At 45.3% G+C, this 19,355-nt stretch overlaps 4 protein-coding genes across 4 annotated transcripts; 1 reads left to right on the forward strand and 3 right to left on the reverse strand.

Moving 5' to 3' along the window:
• Positions 1–102: 102 nt before the first annotated feature.
• On the reverse strand, positions 103–3,076 carry LOC131283589 (general vesicular transport factor p115). Its single transcript, XM_058312781.1, has 2 exons — positions 2,939–3,076; positions 103–2,868 (listed from the first exon to the last, which is right to left on the reverse strand). Exons 1-2 carry the CDS (start codon positions 3,014–3,016, stop codon positions 337–339), a joined length of 2,610 nt encoding a protein of 869 aa, XP_058168764.1. The 5' UTR covers positions 3,017–3,076; the 3' UTR covers positions 103–336.
• Positions 3,077–3,431: 355 nt separating this feature from the next.
• On the forward strand, positions 3,432–4,764 carry LOC131294878 (UBX domain-containing protein 1-B). The gene is made up of 3 exons (XM_058322931.1): positions 3,432–3,562; positions 3,630–4,211; positions 4,287–4,764. Exons 1-3 carry the CDS (start codon positions 3,513–3,515, stop codon positions 4,636–4,638), a joined length of 984 nt encoding a protein of 327 aa, XP_058178914.1. The 5' UTR covers positions 3,432–3,512; the 3' UTR covers positions 4,639–4,764.
• Positions 4,765–4,890: 126 nt separating this feature from the next.
• On the reverse strand, positions 4,891–5,958 carry LOC131293377 (ribonuclease Oy). Its single transcript, XM_058321456.1, has 2 exons — positions 5,839–5,958; positions 4,891–5,761 (listed from the first exon to the last, which is right to left on the reverse strand). Exons 1-2 carry the CDS (start codon positions 5,910–5,912, stop codon positions 4,891–4,893), a joined length of 945 nt encoding a protein of 314 aa, XP_058177439.1. The 5' UTR covers positions 5,913–5,958.
• A 1,018-nt stretch (positions 5,959–6,976) lies between these two features.
• Positions 6,977–18,480, reverse strand: LOC131292025 (glycerophosphocholine phosphodiesterase GPCPD1). The gene is made up of 7 exons (XM_058320767.1): positions 18,179–18,480; positions 15,822–16,085; positions 10,433–10,779; positions 9,595–10,368; positions 8,955–9,422; positions 8,741–8,887; positions 6,977–7,228 (listed from the first exon to the last, which is right to left on the reverse strand). Exons 2-7 carry the CDS (start codon positions 16,075–16,077, stop codon positions 7,040–7,042), a joined length of 2,181 nt encoding a protein of 726 aa, XP_058176750.1. The 5' UTR covers positions 16,078–16,085; positions 18,179–18,480; the 3' UTR covers positions 6,977–7,039.
• Between the last annotated feature and the right edge of the window lie 875 nt (positions 18,481–19,355).

Genomic DNA, 19,355 nt, shown 5'->3' on the forward strand with positions numbered 1-19,355 from the left:
AAACACGTTAAAGAAATGTATCTCCACTGAACAAATAAGACATTCTATTGCAATTTTATTTGCTTCGAAACACAATGGAATGATTTGCACTTTATTGACTAAGGGAAGCTCAAAAGAACATCGAAATTGAGCCTATTGATATCATGCCCAATGTGATGTAACACGTTAAGTTTTGTCAAGAACGTTCCTTGTTTTATGAACTAGGTTTATTGGCAATGGTATATTGTGTTGATTTATAATAATACGGAAAACAGCAACAAAGCAAAACCTATGCTACATTCTCTGGCGGTTCGTCGTTGGTTATTTATTATGAAACGTTATGTCCAACTGAACGTGTTAACAAACGAAAGCTGACGTTTTGTTTCCCTGCGTTCCGTTCGTTCCGTTACTTGCCCTTTCATCCTCCTCTTCCTCCTCGTCATCATCCTCATCGAAAGACTTGCCGGTGACCCGCTTCAATTCCATCCGATAGCGTTGGAGCTTGCTCTCTTGATCGGTGAGCAGTTCCAACAGATCTTCTTGATCCTTGCGGACCTTCTCGAGATCGCCACCCGTTTCGTTTGCTCGACCTTCGGCCGCACTGACCCGTGTTCGTAGTTGCTCCAGTTCACCGAGCAATCGGCTGTTTTCCGTTTCGTAGTAGGACAGCCTCGACCGGTCCGTTTGCTGCTCAACCGTTAGCATCGCAAGGCGCCTCTCGAGATCTTCATGGTGTTCATCGCGCGTGCTCAACACGTGCAGTGGAGACGACGCCGACGATATCGTGGCGTTTGTTGTTGGGTGCTGCTGGCGCAAATCAGATGCCGCTTGCAGCTGTGCCTTCAGCAAAATGTTTTGATCTTGGAGTTGTCCGTTGCTCGCCTGAGATTGTTCGAGTGCTTGCGTCAGTTCCCGAATTCTCGCTTCGGCTCCGGCTAGCTGCTGCTGCAGTGCCTGCAGTCGAGCGTCCTGTTCGCGTATGATGTCCTTGTACTGACCGACCAACCCGGAAGCCTCCTGGCTGAGCGTCAGCTCGGTGATGTTCTCTCCACCGGCGTTGAACCCGTTGACCGTTTTGGTAACGAGCGCTTCGAGCGACTTAAAGAGGCGGCAAAACTCATAATCCAACAGCAGCTCGGAGGCGTTGGACGTGACTCGAATTTGGGGCTGCTTCGCCGACCTGCTGTAACATTCATGCTTAGACACTTCGCCCAGCTTCTTGTTGTACGTGTCCAACCCGATACGTTTGATCAGCAGCTGGCAGAGGAACTCGCGCTGGTGTTCCTGCACGCTGTTGTCGTTAAACTGTATGCACAAACCCATCAGGAAGGCGCAGAGACCCTGCATGAGATACTCGTTGTCTCCATGTTCGTTGGCTGAAATTTGTCCCGTCAGGTACGCAATCGTGCCCGGGATGGAGAGGAATGTTCGAACCGCCAGCTGGCTGTGGCTGAGCCACACGGACAAGAGCATCAGTAGTCCCACCTTGCTCTGGAACTTGCCGGTTGACTGCTGCAGGAGCTGCGTGCATTGCTCCAGCAAAGAGACCGGTTTGCTAGCGTGCGAGGTTGCCAGCACCACACGAAGAAGTTGCTCCTTTTGGGCCGGATTTTCTAGCAGCGCGTGACTTAAGGAAACGGCCGCAAACCAGTTCGATAGCGGATCGGTGCTGAATAGACTGCGGCAGAGCAGTTGCCCGCTAGTGATGGTAGTCGTCTGCTCAGAAGATTGCAGCAGTGTCTTAACAAGTGCACTCTGTCCACCTTCGTTCCGGTAGAGATAGCTCTGGAAGCAGTAAAGCACGGCACAGCGTAGCGAAAGGGGTTGTTTTTCGTTCACCATAGACATCAGCAGGAGTACGATGGCCGAAAGTGGTTGATCGCACGGTGCAATGACGGAATTAAAGTAGTCCTGGTTTTGGCTGTCGCCCCGGATCACTTCCGCGATGGTGTTGATGGTCTCGATTAGCAAATCCGGCGGAACACCGCTGGTCATGATGATGTTACAGATTGCTGCAAGCAGCCCGGAACTGCGGATAGCCTTCTGGCACGAGCCGATGACCTGTTGCGGATTGCTGGGACAGACTAGCGCTCGGACGACCTGTAACATGCAGTGGAGATTGGACACTTTTTGCGGACTCATGCCCGTTTGGTCCTGCTCGGGAGCAAGCTCAAGCATTGGAGCTAGCCGTTGAATGTAGGAGCCTTCTTTGAAAAACTGCTGGTTGCTTGGATTGTTTTTCAGCAGGTTTAGCATCAGTATGAGACAATCTTCCACCACGATTCCACCGTCAGAGCAACCTTCCTCTTTGATCACGTCTAACAGGCGATCGAAGGCATTCTCAAAGGCAACAATTTTCTGAATGTTACCATTGCCTTTCGTCATCTGAATCATGAGCAGCAGCGCATCGTTTCGAATCACTTCCCGGCTGTCGATAAGAAGGTCCATCATCTTCGACACACCCATTGGGCTGACGAGCACAATTTCCTGTATCTCTTTCGGTCGATTTGCGAGCAGGTTTGTCAGCAGCTTGATGGCAGCCCAACGGACCCGGAAATCGTACTCCTCCAGGCAGCTCAGGACCAGGCAGACGTTATCCGAGTTTTTAATGAATATCTCCGTGAACTGCTCGCCAATGTTAGCCGTTACGTTTGGGTTGTCTTCTTCCTCTTCGAACTGCTCCGGCGAAGTTACATGGCACAGGGTATCGAGACAGTAGCCGATAATCTCACAGTCCGATCGGTCCGTCTCCAGCACCTGCATCATCGCGTTCATGCCAATGCCAACCTCGATGCGATACTTTTTCGAAAGGGCTTTCAACGCCCTACAGGCATCACGGCGGTCATCCAGTAGAGTGGAAGACGTTACCCGTTCCACCAGCAGCTCCACCTAAAATGTCCACCAGACAGTTAGAGTCATATTCGTTCCAATGCAATGCATCACGGTTAGACAAACCTACCGTTTCGGCGCCGCTGGGAGCCTGATTGGCCTGTTGAGCACCGAGCACGGTCTGTAATCCACTTTTGAGGAAATTCATGCTGGCGACGGGAGTGCAATCAATTTCCTCGACGGCGAACGATGGCCCTTAGCTTCTGCAGCACTAGTTTTTCATCTGTACACTTTCCGAAATGTTACACGTCAATATTTTCCGTGTCGATTTGTTGTGTCTTGGCGCGGTCTTGACAGTTTAGTAAGGCTCTTGTCAAATTTGCTTTCAAAAACGAGAGTTTTGCACTTTCTACAATACAAAAAGCTGCTGTCTACCACCGTTCATGTACCGTAATTTCGTGTAGAATTTTTAAAATTAATATACTTAACTATACACACTTAGAAACGAAATTAAATTAAGCTCATTGGTTGTAGATCCACAAATTAAACATCCTGACATTCCTTTTAATCAATTTGTCAATCTGACGTGTAGCTGCGGTGTTTTGATGAACTTTAGAAAAAAAACTGTCCATAATCAAGACTGTAGAAAGGATATCTTACTTCGATTTTTGCGTGCAAACCCGAACCGTCTTTACCAATTAGCTATGTCTGATATTCAAACGCTCATGGACATGGGGTTTCCCAAGGAGAAAGCGTAAGAACCGTCCCCGAGCAGTGTCCAAATTAAACCGTACATTTATAATAATCTTTTCGTTTTACAGGGAACGGGCACTGGAAGTGACTAACCATAAAGGTGTCGAGCAGGCCATGGAATGGCTCCTAGCTCACGCCGACGAACCTCTGCCACCGGCATCGGGGGCCGAGGGAAATAACCCATCCGCTGGCGGGGAATCGGCACCCGAATCATCGAGCAGCACAACGGAGGATACGCCCGTGGCAAAGTCGCTCAAATGTGACGAGTGTGGTAAGCTGTTCAAATCTCAGGAAGAGGTAGAATTCCATGCGGCAAAAACACAGCACGGTAGCTTTTCGGAATCTACCGAAGAGAAGAAGCCGCTAACCGAGGAGGAAAAGAAGGCACAGCTGGCCCTGCTGGAGGACAAGATGCGCCGCAAGCGACAGGAGCGAGAGGAAAACGAAAAGAAAGAAGCGATGGAGCGGGAACGACTGCGCATCAAGTCGGGCAAGGATATGCTCGAAGCCAAGCGCCGGATGGAGGAGCAGGAGATGAAGAAACTGATGGACCAGCGCAGGAGGGAGAAGCTGGAAACGCAACAGGCCCGTGACCGAGTGCGGGCACAGATTGAATCCGATCGGGCGGCCAGAAAGGCGAAAGATGGAGGGTAATTTGGGGAATCTATTGTGTTTGTTTCTTCAATTGCTAATCAAGCTGGATGTTTTACTTTTTCGTTTTACAGAGAGACTACTGCCGTCTCACCAACGTCAACCACTGCCCCACCGCCAGTAGCAACTCCCTCGTCCACGACCCCACCCACTCCCAAACCAGCTACGGAGACAAAAAGTTACACCACCGCAAAGATTGCCCTGCGAATGATGGACGGCAGTCAGATGGTGCAAACGTTCCAAGCCGGCGAGCAGCTTGCAGCCGTGCGACTGTTTGTGCAGCTCAAGATGGAGTCGCCCGACACAGCCTTCGGACTGATGACTAACTTTCCAAAGCGAGTGTTCACTGACGAGGAGTACGATATGCCACTGGACAAGTTGGGTCTGGTACCGAACGCCGTACTGATCGTCACGAAGGCCCCCTAGATCTATTCCGTCGGCGAGCTGCTAGCATTTTAAATGTATCGATGAATTCTCGGTTCGTTTCGGCCTATTTGTGATCTATTGCGATATAAAGAAACGGGCTATCTGAATGCCGGAGTTGGTGACAATTATTTGTGAATTCGTTTTTATTCTTTCTATTTTTCTACAATTTATGCACCGAATGCGCAATCGTGAACAGATGAAATTTAGGAAATCATTTTATTCTAGTAGAACCTTATAATTATGCAAACGTGTTCAAGCGAAGATTACTTCAACAAACTCATAAGATTCTTTTGCACCTTCGCCGTTCTGTGTGTTGGACACTTCGTAAAGCATTTGGAAAAGCTTTTCCGGAGCCACGTCCCCACTCTGCGGCTTCTCGGGTACCATCGCAGGATAGAAAATCGGTTTGCCGACGTTGCAGTTGCTAATAACCGTAGCGACACGCGAGCTCGGTAATGCGATCCGTTCCAATCCCACTATTCCATCGCAATCGGTCAGCTGCAGGAGCTTGTCGAAACAGATGCGAACCTCGTTCAGGAACTGTAGATGAGTCTTCGAATCGTGGTAGCACTCGATTGCCAGATCCTTCCCATAGTAATCGTACAGGGCTTTGTTCATCGCCGTGAGACTGTAGTTATAGCCCGGCTTGATCGCGGAACTCGCGGCGAATGCCGCTCCGACCGAGTACTGCTCCAACCAGGCGAGACCCTGGCCAAAGTATTTGGCTTCAGTGTTCAACTGTTCAACGACTTGTGCGGCACAAGTGCCATGCTTGAGCCACTCGTGTTCCCACAGAGAATCCGTTGGTTTGTTCTTCTCAACGTTGATCCAGTGCTGCTCGAGCTGCTGCTCGATCGCGCTCAGCTGCGACACATTGAACACGGCAGATTTATCGCAGAAGGCTGGCCCAACAGTGTTTAGCTTGGTCGGCCAGATGCCGTGTATTGTCCAGCTGGTTTCGGGATCCGGGAGGCCGCAAATGTGGTCTTTATTATGCTCACGCCATTCGTAGCAGGCCGTTATGGGCCAGCGCTGTGTGTAGATGAGAAGATCGAACTCGGGTACTTCATCGATACGAATTGAATTTGAGATTTCACTAAAATCTGCACTATCGTATGGCGATCTACGTGGTGAACGATCGTATTAAAACATTTTACCCTCGAATCGGAGCCTTATTTTCCGTTGTATAATAGTTCTTACCCATTCGGGGCGCCAACGCACAGTTGAACGAAAAGAGCAAAGAGAAAACCCACGTTCCACAAGTTAAGGGGCATATTTGATTCAACAACTGCTTGATCAGCGATCGTTGTTATAGCGACACTACGTCGATCTACGCTATCGATGGGCTCTTTGTTCGTAAATAGAACTGGTGCCGTAAACCAAAACAAAAAAAATGCAATATGGCAGCTCAACCCACGTTCCTGAAGGGTACTTTCGAGTCGCCCGAAAAGATCGTTACGATGGGGAGTTTATTTTGTAAATAAAAGTTGGATCATTTTTTTGAATACATCTACTAATTACATTTCTTAGTGAGTATTGTAATTTATTTGGTCAATGAAATTATTCATCAAACAGTACAAAAACAGTAAAGCATATTTAAAAACGAAGCCTCATTGAAGATTTGATTGAAAGTGGAAAATATCTATCCCATCTTTTTTTACCTTTAACAGTAGAGTAAAACAAGGTCTAACACTCAACAATTCACAATCAACAACTGACGCGTGGTCAATTCGCCGTTCAGCCAGAGGTAAACGCGTTTAATATGCTATTTTGTAAACGATCCATTCTATTGTAAATATTTGCTTGCACGGAACCATTATATTTTATTGTAGTCTGGCGTTGAGGCTTAAGAGGAATTATTGCATAAAGACCCAATTACTATCTCATATTTAGCTCTCATTGCAACCGATAGATGTTTTTAGATTCCAAGAAATTCTTCTATATCGTGATCCCGCGTTATATAATTATCGTGATTTAGGCAAAGTGTGATCATTGCATTGATTATTCAAAACGGCAAAACAAAAAATTGTCCTAATGTTTAAAGATCCTATTTTGTTGTTGTCCTATTCTTGTTGTTTTTCTTTTAAGCCTCTATAACTACACGGCACTCGATCATTTGGTAGTTAATAAATTCGAAATACCATTTTTTCACACGGGTCTATTATTGCCGTTTTTCCATATTTTACCCGCAATTATTATTACAATAGCTTCCTTATACGCAATCCTTATCACCAGCAATAATTTATTCTGCCGATCTACTAGAAATTTAAATTGAATAAAACAAAAAAAACACTGGCGCCTCCATCCATCGTATCATAAAACACGTGAAAAACGGAAGCATTTCCCCAATCTCATTTTCACGTCATCGCGTAATTCCGTAACGACCGGACACCAGTAACGCTCAAATCGATGGCGTAGTGGAAAGGGCTGAAGATCCGGCAGGCATAGCGGCAGCGTCCTCTAGACTGCGCCCCGTTTGCTTTTCGTTCATGAACTCGTGCTGATTCGTTTGCTCGTACCGGTTCTCGATGTCGATCTGTTGCAGCAGTGCGGCTTGAGATTCCCGAGCCCCGACCAGAAATACACTTTCCTGCCAAACGGAAACGGATAATGCGATGATTAATTATAATTAAATATGAAAATTGATACAAATAAATGGTGCATTCGAAAACAGGTATATAATATTTGCTTTCTTTTTAAATAAATTTGTACTACCGTCTATTACCCATCTAAATTATTTGAAAATTAATTTTGTAGGATTTTTTGGAATATCTGCCACAAAATTGATAACGTTAAACATAACATCAACTTGTACACTGTGAAATTGAACGATTGTCCTCGTCAACTAAAACCTGCACTACATTCAAAAATATGAAAAGCATTTCATCATTCTTACAATGAAAATAGTAATCCTAGTGTTTTAGACACACTCCCAGGTGAAGAATATAACAAACACCGCACGTTGTTGGAACAGAACTAGAAACAGACATTGCGATCTGATAGGAAACGTTGCACAATGATAAGGACGATTCACTAGCGCACTAGACAATTCACGTAATATCCACAAACCGATGAAACAGAACACATCCCACAACAATAGCGCGCATAGGATACAGAACATATGGGGGTGGTCTCGGGGGTGAGGGGTATTTCGGGCTGGTATTTTTGTTTGTTGACAAATTTATCTAACACATTTCACGGTGTGAATTTTTACGTCTAGTAAATTCCCCTTGATCGGGCTGTTGCTCAACAGCAGCACCGTTGTCATCACCATTAACATTACTACCCTCCTCCACCTGGAATGACATTGCGTTAGGAGAGAGAGAAAAAAGAAGAAAAGTACATGTACACGCAGGACAATTACCCAAAACAATACCCACAAATGCTTTCACACAAGCACACACGCACACACATTGATGGAAACGAAACCAATGGGCTGGGTTCGGCCGGTTTGTTGCGGTGATGAAAAGCTCGAACATGATGAAGATAGAGCAGCATCAGGCGGTACGGATATACAGCGAATGAAAGGACCAAGAAATCAAATGTCCAAACGCGTGAAAAAGATTATAAACCATAAGCAGACGGAGTAGTAGTGTAGACTTGATCAAACAAAACACAAGCGTTGTGTGATCGGTGACGGAGAACAGGCTCGGCGCAAGGCAGTTCATACGATTGAACAGAAATGAAAACCATAGAATGAAAATCTGGGTGACATTGCGTTGTAGTATTCAATGGCAAGAATTGGCATTTCAAATGGTCTGTGTGATATGTGTCTTCGAAATTATTTACAACAAGATGTGAGATAATAATCATGAAGCAATCATGAAATAAATCAATAATGAATAATAATAATGTTTTTAACATAAAAACGGAAAACGGAGAGTGTAAAATTCCATCTTTTTTGGAAGAATAAAATAAATGAATTTGAATTAAATTTTCACGTTTAACAAAACAAATATCAAAACAAAAACACGGATAACATTTAACAGAATAAAGAATGCGCTCATTGAAAGGAAAGCATCAAAATGAGTTGATCGAATTCTAGCGGTGCATCCAGAAAAATTAGCTTGGTTGCATATGGAATGCTCACTCCCGCACTTACCTTCACCGCCTTGTCTGAATAAATGTCCATTTTATCGTAGATGATGGCGTGGATGCCCAGGCTTTTTAAATGCTTGATCGTGTCCTTGCAGTTATTGTCGTCACCCCAGCAGAAGATGATCAGACCCTTCTCCGTGGCCAGATTTACCTATTGGAATGGACGATTGCAATCTTTAAGACACCAACTCTGTGCTCGGGGAATAGTTTTTACTCACTTGAGTCTGATCCCGCAACAAATCCTCCGTATGCGCCACAATTCCGAGTAGCTCCGTGGCGCACGCATTCCTGACCGCCATCTCGATCGAGTTGCAGCGTGGATCGTGGTAGCTCGGGTACCGGCTGGTAACGCCGAGCGTGAGGAACATCACCGGGTAGAGGTTTTGCTTCAGGCGCAGCATCGTACAGATGTCCGCATCGAAGCACGAGAACACGATCCGCCGATCGGCGGCGTGCTCCAACACAACGCGTAGTATGCAGTCGACGTACAGGTTCGAATCGAACGTCAGCTCCGATTCCATCCGACCGTTCTTCAGCTTCTGCGACCACTTGACCTCGATGTTGAAGCCACAGTGCGGATCGATCTGGTTGAGTGCCTCCACCAACTGTGGAAATGGTTGGTGTTCAACGAGGTCATCGTCGAAGAATCTAGCCTCCCGGTTTCGACCCTCTACGACATGGTAAACCTGTAGTCAAGCGGGGGATATTCAAGAATGTTACATTCGGCCATGCAAGGTCCTAATTGTTGTATGAATTTCTGGATGATTGCTTTCGTTTTGAAAAACCGGGCCAAAAAATTGACCAAATTCTCATTACAATTACTGACGGTGTAAAGAGGACAAACGATGCCACATTTACCTTTAGGGTCCTGAGTTGCTCGAGGGTTAGTTCGCGCATCGGCAGCTCCAGCATGTCGTTCGTCTCGAACGTGGTTTTTCGCTTCAGCGAAACGTAGATGTCGAAATCATGGTAGATCACCGGAACCAGATCCTTGCTCAGCTGCACATCGAACTCCACCATGTCTGCCCCGTGTGCGACCGCTTTCTTCAGCGACGCGATCGTATTCTCGCGGATCACGTTACCATCGCTCGCCTTGAAGCTCGTGCCGGACCCACGGTGGCCTACGTCCAGCCCCGTCCAGCGCTTGTTCCAGTAGCGTATGTAGGACCGCTCCAAAGTGCATCGGGTGGGCAGGAGCGGCGTTACCTTCAGGTACTCAATGCGCATCATACCGAGCGGTCGGTGCTTGCTAGCGCACGTCACCGGCAGCTCCAGGATGCCCTCGGACTTTTTCAGAAAGTTTGGTAGAATGTAATGGTAGCCGAGATGGTACGGTGGTTCGTCTTCCTTCGAGCGAGAGCTGTAGGTGTACAGATCGACCAGGTAGGCCACGTTCTCCGGTTCGGCAACAGTGACGTTGAAGAAGAGAAAATCATCCTTGTAGTAAGCGCATCCGAACTGCGACTGCTGTTCGTACGTCGAGTTCGGGTTGTGCAACGAAGCAACCTCGATGAAGGAGTAGGCCGTGCTCGACTCGATGCCATTCTCGCGCGTGTCATTCGAGAGCGACTCTTCAAGCAGCGTTGACAGGTTTTGGGATTCCGCATTGATGCGTAAGTTCATCGGTGTAATCTGAAGCGAAGAAAAGAAGTATGAATCATCTCATCCTGGGGAAAATGGGAGCTTTTTTATGTACCTTCACATACAACAGCCGGTTCTTGACGCGCTCTTTCAGCATAAAAGGATTGTCGAAGAACTTAAACTGGAAGATTGTTTCGCTCGTCAGCCAACCCTTGTCCAATTTGATATTTCCATCGATGTCACCCAGCGTATCGATCTTTGGCTGCTGCTGCTGCTGCTGGGTGCTAAGAGTTTCCTCTTCGTCCAAGCACACCGGAACCTGCCGGGGCACGATATGCGTCTCGAAACGACGTACGTGCACATTTTCGCTGCTTGGATCGACTGAGCAGATCAGGTAACGATACTTTACAGACACATCACGAGGAAGTTCCGATACTAAGCACCATATGTTGTTGTCACCTTCTGCAATGCAATATAGGGAAAAGAATAGTTTATTGGAATGGTTAAACCAACGTGCAAAACATCAGGATTCACGGAACAATTGATTGCACATGAGATTAGCGTAATCACGGTGAGGTTATCAATAAACGAAAATATTTAGCAAAACTTAGATGTGACCATATCACGTGAACAAACTGAAGGAAGTTTGTGAGGCATTAGTTCGCTTGCCAAGTAATGGAGTGGTTCATCTATTTTCTACTAGTCTCAACGCTGCTGGTCGGTTCCAGTGATTCGCTAAAAATTGGCGATTCTTGCCACACACCAAACGGAAAAACTGGAACATGCGAGTCGATTGAAAATTGCTCTTACGCGATAAAAAAGTTCGAATATTCCACCAACATGTCCGAAAATGATGTGAAATATTTGGAATCGTTGAGATGTGGAGAAATATACACTCCATTGGCAAGTTAAACTTTAGTTCGTTCTTTGACTGCAAATCACGGTTTTTTTTCAAACATTAACTAACATTCGTTTTTAATTTCCGTGCTCAGATTTGTTGCCCAAAGTTCGGAAATAGTGCGACATGTGGTGCACCGAAACTGGCTCTACGTATCTACCGTGGCGAGGAAACGCAGCGAGGCGAACACCCGTGGGCTGCCCTTCTGATTTACGGGTTCGGCAGGAATCGAACAGCACCGCTTTGCGGGGGAACACTCGTTGGCGAGCGATACGTGATAACGGCTGCTCACTGTGCTACAGAACAGAGGAATAGAAAGCTGTAAGCATTATAGTGAGTCGTGTTGTTAATATTTAAACATAAAAGCTGTTACATTGTTCTGCTTCAGGCTTTACGTTCGATTCAACGAGTTTGACACGAAAAGCAAATCCAATTGTACCACTGACGGAGATGAGAATATTTGTCGTTATGATTACGAGGTAGAATCGGTCACATCGCACCCGGAGTACATCACAGGTGCTTTGGCCCACCATCAACACGACATAGCTTTTCTTAAGCTTGCCAAGGACGTATCGTTCAACGATTACGTTCGACCCATCTGCCTCCCATTCGAGACGGAAATACAGAAGCTTCCCATCGTGAAGGAATACTTTACTGTAACCGGTTGGGGCGAGACGGAATCGAGTAAGAGTTATTTGAATCTATCACCTTAATGCACATGCACTTATTAGCTACATTTGATTTATTTCTAGAATCCCTAAGTACAGTACAGCTGCATGTGGAGCTACGCGGTCTGAATATTGACACTTGCAACTCGGCCTATCAGCCTTCCGGCATTACCGTGACGGACAACCAGCTATGCGTCGGTGGTCTAAATAGTTCGGATTCATGCCGAGGCGATGCTGGCGGGCCCCTTATGAGACAAGTTCGGGGGGTTTGGTATCTGGTTGGAGTTGTCAGCTTTGGAGCATGGAAATGTGGTACAGCAGATGTGCCCGGCGTGTACACCAACGTTGTACGATATTTGGACTGGATTGAAAAAGTGATGTTTGTGGAGCATTATTGGTGATTTTTATAAACTTACGCAATACAATACACAATAACACCGAGTGTGCTTATTTCCAACTACCCAAAAACAAAAACACATATTTTTAATCTCTTAAACTCGACTATAAAACAATCACGAAAAATGGCTTGGACCTGCAGCAGGGTTTTTACGATTGCGCACGATCTTTCTGCAAATTTGCACATCCCTGTTTCACCGTTGATTGATGCTTTCCATGGTGCACACGAAGACACTTCAGCGCACATTTTATAAATATTATTGCCACAATCACATTATTCCCCGCACTTTCAGTGCGGCGTAACGAGTTAAATCGAATCAACTTGCCTACATACATTTCAATCGACCATTTGAGCGGCTCGGGCAGGGTGACCAATTGGAGAGTTTAGCGGAAAAAATCACTGACTTTTTGCTGACCGATAAGGTTTGATGCTGCTCTTACACACCCATGCATAGTCCACGACCTCTCTATAAACCGTAAGCATGCTTGAGGCAAACTGATATTTTACAATGTGTTTTGTTTTTGCATTCACAATTTTCGCAATTTTTCGTCTTGCACTAGTTGGATTATCCAAAAAATGTTTCCCAAGCGGCTTAGTTTTTGCAAGCAAAGGCAAACATATTGCGGTGCTCATAAATAAAGCATCGTGGCACGTGCCATAAAATTAGTAGAGAAAATTATCCGCGTCAGTCAACACAGCAATAAATATGAAAAAGCAGGATTCATTGTCAGTTAAACAATCCACATCCTCTTTTGCCCCAGTTCTGGAATTGGGTCAAAACTGGACAATCACCATCGCTTCCTGTCTGTCGGTAATCAAGGATGAACTGCTCATTATGCAGGACCCATGTGCGACCCATTGCACTACATTATTCTATTTAACAGACCAGACGGACTGCGATGACACACGGCAAACCGATGGTAGCGACCAGAATCAACAATATCCGCCAAGGTACTGCACGTTTCGGGGGTATCAGCAACAGCCGTGGTTCAATGTCATGGTGCGCGTGGCCGACACCAAACCGGTACAACAATCACCTACTATCCCCGCCCGTCAATCGAGGTCAAACACCCCAGCGAAATTGAGCGCGTGGGTTGCCGGAACTGACACACCGGCTGAGTACGGGTCAGCCAGAAACCTGATCTTATGGAACGGGTATATACCATTCACTGCCGAGTGGCAAATGTCCTGAAATGGGTAACTTTCAAAAATCTAAATCAACGATCAGCAGTTTTGGATGGGTGTTAATTGTGTTAATTAATTCAATCGATAAGCTGATCATCATGATAGTGGCACATTGCTGTCATATTAATAAACTCCTCCAAAAACCAGTTTCTTCAGCGTGCGAAATTCTAAGTTGCGCGAGTAGCGGCAATACTCATCGTTAGCAAACGGGGAAAAATAAAGCCCCCAAAAATCACATAAATATTGTCTAGAACTTGCAGCGGATCCAAGCTGTTTTTCGTTCCGGTTTCCAGTTGTCCCTAAGCGGTTCAAAAAGACATCTTAGACATGGTAAGTGACGTGATGTAAAAAAAAATACAACACCGCGCCGTTTAATCTTTGGGAAATCCCTCCCCAAGGTTGCCCCACCAACACAGCTTTCGGACGCGATCGCGCCTTCACAACTCACTGTTTACGATCCTTCCTTGAGCAAGTCTTGGTACAACAACGCCATCCGTTTCGGGGGGAAAACACAGACTCCGTCCTGATCTTTCAGTCTCGCATGCCACGGCTGATGAGATGCGTGTTGGTCAGATTGCTGCATTCTGCGAACGATCGCGGTATAAATTATCACCAAGCCAGTAGAAAAAACACAAACACCACACCAAAACTGGAAGATTGTGACGATCCCCGTTTCTGACCGCAACAGTAGGCGTATAATCGTTCAGTGTTGACTTTCGCCTGTTCGCGTTGAGCCACCAGAGGAAGCTCCTGCATCAAATCGCAAGGTTCAGAATGTGGCGGTTCTTTTGTTTCGCGTTTTTCGTGTCCTCACTAGTAGTGGAAAGTGCAATCGAAGGTCTTAACAATGGTGATGTTTGCCAAACGGCCAACGGAACCTTTGGAACATGTGTACCGGTGAAAAACTGTTCTTACGTGCACAAGTTTTCCGTACGAAAAGACTTTTCGTACCACGACTCGGAATACTTGGACACGCTGAGGTGTGGTGAAATGAAAGTTCCTGGGCGAAAACGACCTCTTCCATTGGTAGGCATAATTAACATTGTTCTTGCTAGGTCAAGGCAAGCGATAACCTTTTTTTTACGTCAGTAGTGCAAATTTCAAAGTGTTGAACGGGGTTTAAAACTAACTGTTCCTAATTTTCTTGCCAGATTTGTTGTCCGAAGTTTGAAAATTTTCATTGCAAACATGATTTCTCGGATCGAATCCATCTCGGTGAGGTTACACAGCGAGGGGAATTTCCGTGGGCCGCCCTGCTATTCTATGACGTCGGAAGGAACCGCACGGTGCCCAAATGTGGCGGAACACTTATCAGCGAACGATACGTGATAACTGCGGCGCACTGTACCGTAGACCGGCCGAACTGGAAGCTGTGAGTATGAAACAATCTAGATTATTTGGTGAAAAGTTCAACATAATAATCGCACGATTTAATGATTTCAGTCTTTACGCCCGATTCAACGAGTTCAACACCAGTAGCAAAGAGAATTGTACCTACATTGAGGACGAGGAAATCTGTCGGTACGACTACGCTGTTTCAGATATCATACCACATCCGGACTACGATAAGAATCAGAATTCTCGTCCGAACGACATCTGCATCCTACAGCTTGCCGAAAAGGTTTCGTTTAATAGCTTCGTGAGGCCAATCTGCTTACCACTCGAGACGGAAATACAGCAACTTCCGATTGTGGACCACAACTTAACCGTTACTGGTTGGGGGGAAACGGAAACAGGTTCGTGAGTTTACGGTTTAAAAACGAAATTGGTCAACATAGTAAAGCCATTATATATTCACATTTGCTTCTTTCAGCAATTCGAAGTGAACTTCAGCTACATGTAAGACTGCCCGGACTGAACAATACGGCGTGTAACTCGGTTTATAAAGTGGCCAATGTGACGCTGACGGAGAAGCAGCTTTGCGTCGGTGGGCTAAATGGTACCGACTCCTGCCGCGGTGATTCCGGTGGACCGCTTATGCGGGAGGTTTCGGAAATCTGGTACCTGGTAGGAGTGGTCAGCTTTGGTGCCCGCGTTTGCGGCACGAAAGATCTCCCGGGCGTGTATACCAATGTGGACAAATATTTGGACTGGATAGAAAATCATACTTTCGTGGAGCATTACTGGTGATTTACTAACGAAACCTTCATCAGCTAAGCCATAGTCTGTGTTTAACTCAACTTCTTTTCGTTTACTATCACCGAAACACGTGTAATTAAGCTAAGCTTGTTCAGATTATTTGTAAGTCGAAAAATTAAATCAACTTTTAAAAAAGGATGACCACAATTTGTTTTCTATAAAATCGCTTCAGTAGTCCACAGTATCCCCTGTCCCCACCCCGGTATACGCTCCTTACCGTTTTCCCGATGAAGTTGCACACACTGCTGCGGATCCCAGCTGCCGAGTGTTTCGCAACTGCCACTGATGGCAACGGTTTCATCCTTGAGCAGATCGTACGTGACCAGGACGCGAAAAGTGTGCCGGCGATCGCCAGCTTGTTTTGGTTGCTTCTGCTTCTTTCCCGTCGGATCCTGCTGCTTAGCGTGGGACGACGACGAAGAAGGTGAATCTTTGGCCTCACCATTTTCCTCTAAAAACCACCAACGTTGCATTCTGTGCTCTGGAGATGAGACAAATCGAAAGGATTCAATTGCACACATTATAAATAACCGAACAAACGATATAATGGCACTTGATGGGAATATCGTTAATTATGTGACAAATTGTTAGGTACCTCTACTTATATTTCCATACTTCTGGTTTATACACACTTGAGAAAATGGCTGATATTTTAGGATAAATATACTAGTACTTGTAACTAGCGGATTTTTGCCACATTAGAACTGTATCCAAATAACCTAATCAACCTTTTAGATCCAATTTTATTACAAAACAAAATAAACAATAATGTGAAATACACAATACGCCGTTGTGAATTAGCAAAAAAAAAGTAATTTTTCTCCAAATCTTAAACTGGATAGAACTATTTTCCTTGGCAATTACAAAACAATTTACATAATGTTTACAATTATTTGAAATACAATGCTCAAAAAGCAATAGCTTAGAAAAAATGTTTTTTTAATGTTCAAACACTTTGGAAATGAGAAGCTTGAATAAATTGCCTGCTTCGACATGAATTAGCTGTGGCAAACCCTGGTACACTTGCTCTATTGGGGAGACAAAACGGAACATCTTATTCGAGGGAAGAATTCAACTAGTCGATCACGAGAAAGCTTATCGTGGCAACAATTTAATGCGCTGTAGACGGACACACCAGCTCGGGCAATGACCCCGTGATACAGGTGATCACTATCGTGCTGACGTTAGATGACGGGATAAATTTTGAAATATTAAAATGTCTGCTTCCGGGAGTCGTTGTTTGCCAAACAAATGAATGCCCCAACTTTTTTAATCTTCTTCCCATGAGAGATATGAGCGTCTTGGAGACAGCTCATATACCTCAAGTAGAAGTAACAATAATATTGATAGCTTGTCGGCAGGTGGGCACCGATCACGTGCGCTTACTTATCAGCGTAGACAACTATAATTGCTCGTCCAAAGGGCATTCCTCTAGATGCGTTGATAACAAACAAGTGGCGCAAGAATTCCTTAGGCGCTGGATGGTGGCTTTCGTGCAACCATATCCCAAGGGCAAGGTGGCGCGATATGTGCAGATTGTTTGAACGGTGCCAGTTAAATACAATCAATAAGCAATTACAACGGGGCTAGCTTATTCGTGTTCGTTCAAATAGCGAGCAAGATAAGCTCGGGAAGGCTCGGAAGACAATCACCAGATATTGAAAGACTTGACCGATAGGATTGCCTCTTCCGTACCGAGTAGAATGGGCAAAATATACGTTCCCCGTCATGCTATGATTTCCTTTTTCTCTTGTCACGAAGCAAGGAGCAGCTAAAAATATCATACACTATGCACCATAACAGCAACCGAAAGTTCAATCTCTTGGCAGGTCTAAATGGTTGCATTTGTTTCGCTGTTTTTACCCTCTGTTTCTCATACCCACAGTAGACAGGAAATGCATCGGGCGCACGACGAACGGACGCGGATCAGCATCGTGTGCCAGCGTTGGCGCGTGAAAGGTAAACAGTCTATCCCGACACGTGTCACGTGATGGGGCTTGGTAGTAGTAGACCATTGGGGGAGGTATGGAGCAGGTTGGAGCTCGAACCATGACACACCGTGAATGTGCATCAAAACATTAACGCACAAACGCGAGAATGACTCGCTTTATTTTGCTTTTGATCACCGTTTTCTTGTTCAAACTCTGCTCTGAAGTTCTAATTTTGCGTTTTGCTCGTTTGAAAACAAGTTTCCAATCCACTGAAGGACATTCCGTCACGTTTCTGTGTTTCATTGCCACCAACTAACGAACAGTTTTGGCCACGTATTTCTGGAAAGGTGGTTTTTTGATGCGATTCACAGTCTTGACGACCTTCGAAGAGGAAGCAGTAGGCCATGCATTTGTGGTGGTTACGAAATTAGCGCTTCCGAACGGGGTTGCCATTAGAGTTTATGAAGTTTTTGTTGAGTTTGTTCTCCACGACTCTTGGCAGTCGTTGGCTATTGTTGTGACCTATGATCGATAGATAGACGCTTGGTTTCGCGTAGCAACCATAATTTAAAGGATCATTTGCATGAAACTGGTGAAAATTGCCACACAAAACATACACACATATACGGGCATGCATACTTACCTTTGGGGAAGGTTTCTTCAGCGATATGGAAAACGTTTATAGATAATCTTTTGTTTATTGTAACGTGGCTGTTGCGCTCGGGTTTGCAGACGACACAAACGGTCAGAAAGTATGTTTACGATAGAAACCACAACGCGGTACCTCTTGTTTCTTTGTGCTGTGTGCTCAACTTTGACGGAAAAGAAAAAGAATTTCGCGAGTGAAACCGTTGGTCTAGGGTTTGTTTTTCATCTGCTGCGAAAATAGTAAACAGCACACTTCGATGACGACGATTTTCTACGGCAGAAAGGAATCAGCTAGCAGTTGTTCACCATACTGATGTGAAACTAATGTTGTAATCAGTGAGCACAGTTACACTTGAGGATATTGGGGACCCCTTTTCCAATACACGCACTGCCCCAGCGATGTGACGTGTTTGTAACGAACGTGAAAAAATCAGCACATCTCGGACAGAGCTCTCGGTGTACGTTGTGCAAGGCTTAGCACAATTATCGGTGCCGTTTACCTTTACACACAGCACCACACCCAGTAACGGCTAGAAAGGTTCAAGCCACGCACACTTTAGGGATACACCACTTTGGTGCCCAGAAATTGACTGGGACTTGCAGTGGAGCTCCGACTAAGTACGTCCACAACAAATGACTGCTATCATAGTACTGCTATCAAACCAATGGTCACACCTAAGTGGCAGGATCAGGTGTTTTCATTTCTTGCATTTTGACAAATCCATGTGACAATCACTGGTCCTGGCATTGTGTTTCAATTACTGTGGTAAAAATTCAAAAACATTATCTATTAATCCATATTAATCGATATTTCACTGCATTATACAAATTTGAAATTGTTAACAATTTATTTTCGCAACATAAAATGTTTTCCTCAGAGGTTTTCCTTGTATTATATTACTGTCACAATACTGTGTATGATTTCACCTACCGAACCCAGGTCTACTTTGGTTTTGGACCACAATGGACAGTCCAATCACATCATAAACAGTCTTGTCACGTAGTGTAAAAGGTTCGGTCGTATATTTCGATAGTTTTCCTCAAATGTGTTGAATGTTTTCCTCTCGTTTGGTGTTACGGTTTACGTTTAATTGTTGTCTATAATTTAAAAATCGATTGTCGGTGGAAGAATATGAATGTTTTACGCGTTTCTATCGACTGACGCCCATTCA

Source organism: Anopheles ziemanni, chromosome 2 (genome assembly GCF_943734765.1).
Source record: "Anopheles ziemanni chromosome 2, idAnoZiCoDA_A2_x.2, whole genome shotgun sequence".
In the NCBI taxonomy this organism is placed as follows: Eukaryota; Metazoa; Arthropoda; class Insecta; order Diptera; family Culicidae; genus Anopheles; species Anopheles ziemanni.

Excerpts from the sequence above, each read along its gene's own strand:
- LOC131283589 (XM_058312781.1), bottom strand. The coding sequence starts at position 3,016 with ATGAATTTCCTCAAAAGTGGATTACAGACCGTGCTCGGTGCTCAACAG. Across the intron at positions 2,869-2,938 it reads CTCCCAGCGGCGCCGAAACG|GTGGAGCTGCTGGTGGAACG; the intron begins GTAGGTTTGTCT and ends TGGACATTTTAG.
- LOC131294878 (XM_058322931.1), top strand. The coding sequence starts at position 3,513 with ATGTCTGATATTCAAACGCTCATGGACATGGGGTTTCCCAAGGAGAAA. Across the intron at positions 3,563-3,629 it reads GGGTTTCCCAAGGAGAAAGC|GGAACGGGCACTGGAAGTGA; the intron begins GTAAGAACCGTC and ends TTCGTTTTACAG. Across the intron at positions 4,212-4,286 it reads AGAAAGGCGAAAGATGGAGG|AGAGACTACTGCCGTCTCAC; the intron begins GTAATTTGGGGA and ends TTCGTTTTACAG.
- LOC131293377 (XM_058321456.1), bottom strand. The coding sequence starts at position 5,912 with ATGCCCCTTAACTTGTGGAACGTGGGTTTTCTCTTTGCTCTTTTCGTT. Across the intron at positions 5,762-5,838 it reads TGCGTTGGCGCCCCGAATGG|ATCGCCATACGATAGTGCAG; the intron begins GTAAGAACTATT and ends TTCACCACGTAG.
- LOC131292025 (XM_058320767.1), bottom strand. The coding sequence starts at position 16,077 with ATGCAACGTTGGTGGTTTTTAGAGGAAAATGGTGAGGCCAAAGATTCA. Across the intron at positions 10,369-10,432 it reads ACCGGCTGTTGTATGTGAAG|ATTACACCGATGAACTTACG; the intron begins GTACATAAAAAA and ends TCTTCGCTTCAG. Across the intron at positions 7,229-8,740 it reads ATTCAGACAAGGCGGTGAAG|GAAAGTGTATTTCTGGTCGG; the intron begins GTAAGTGCGGGA and ends TCCGTTTGGCAG.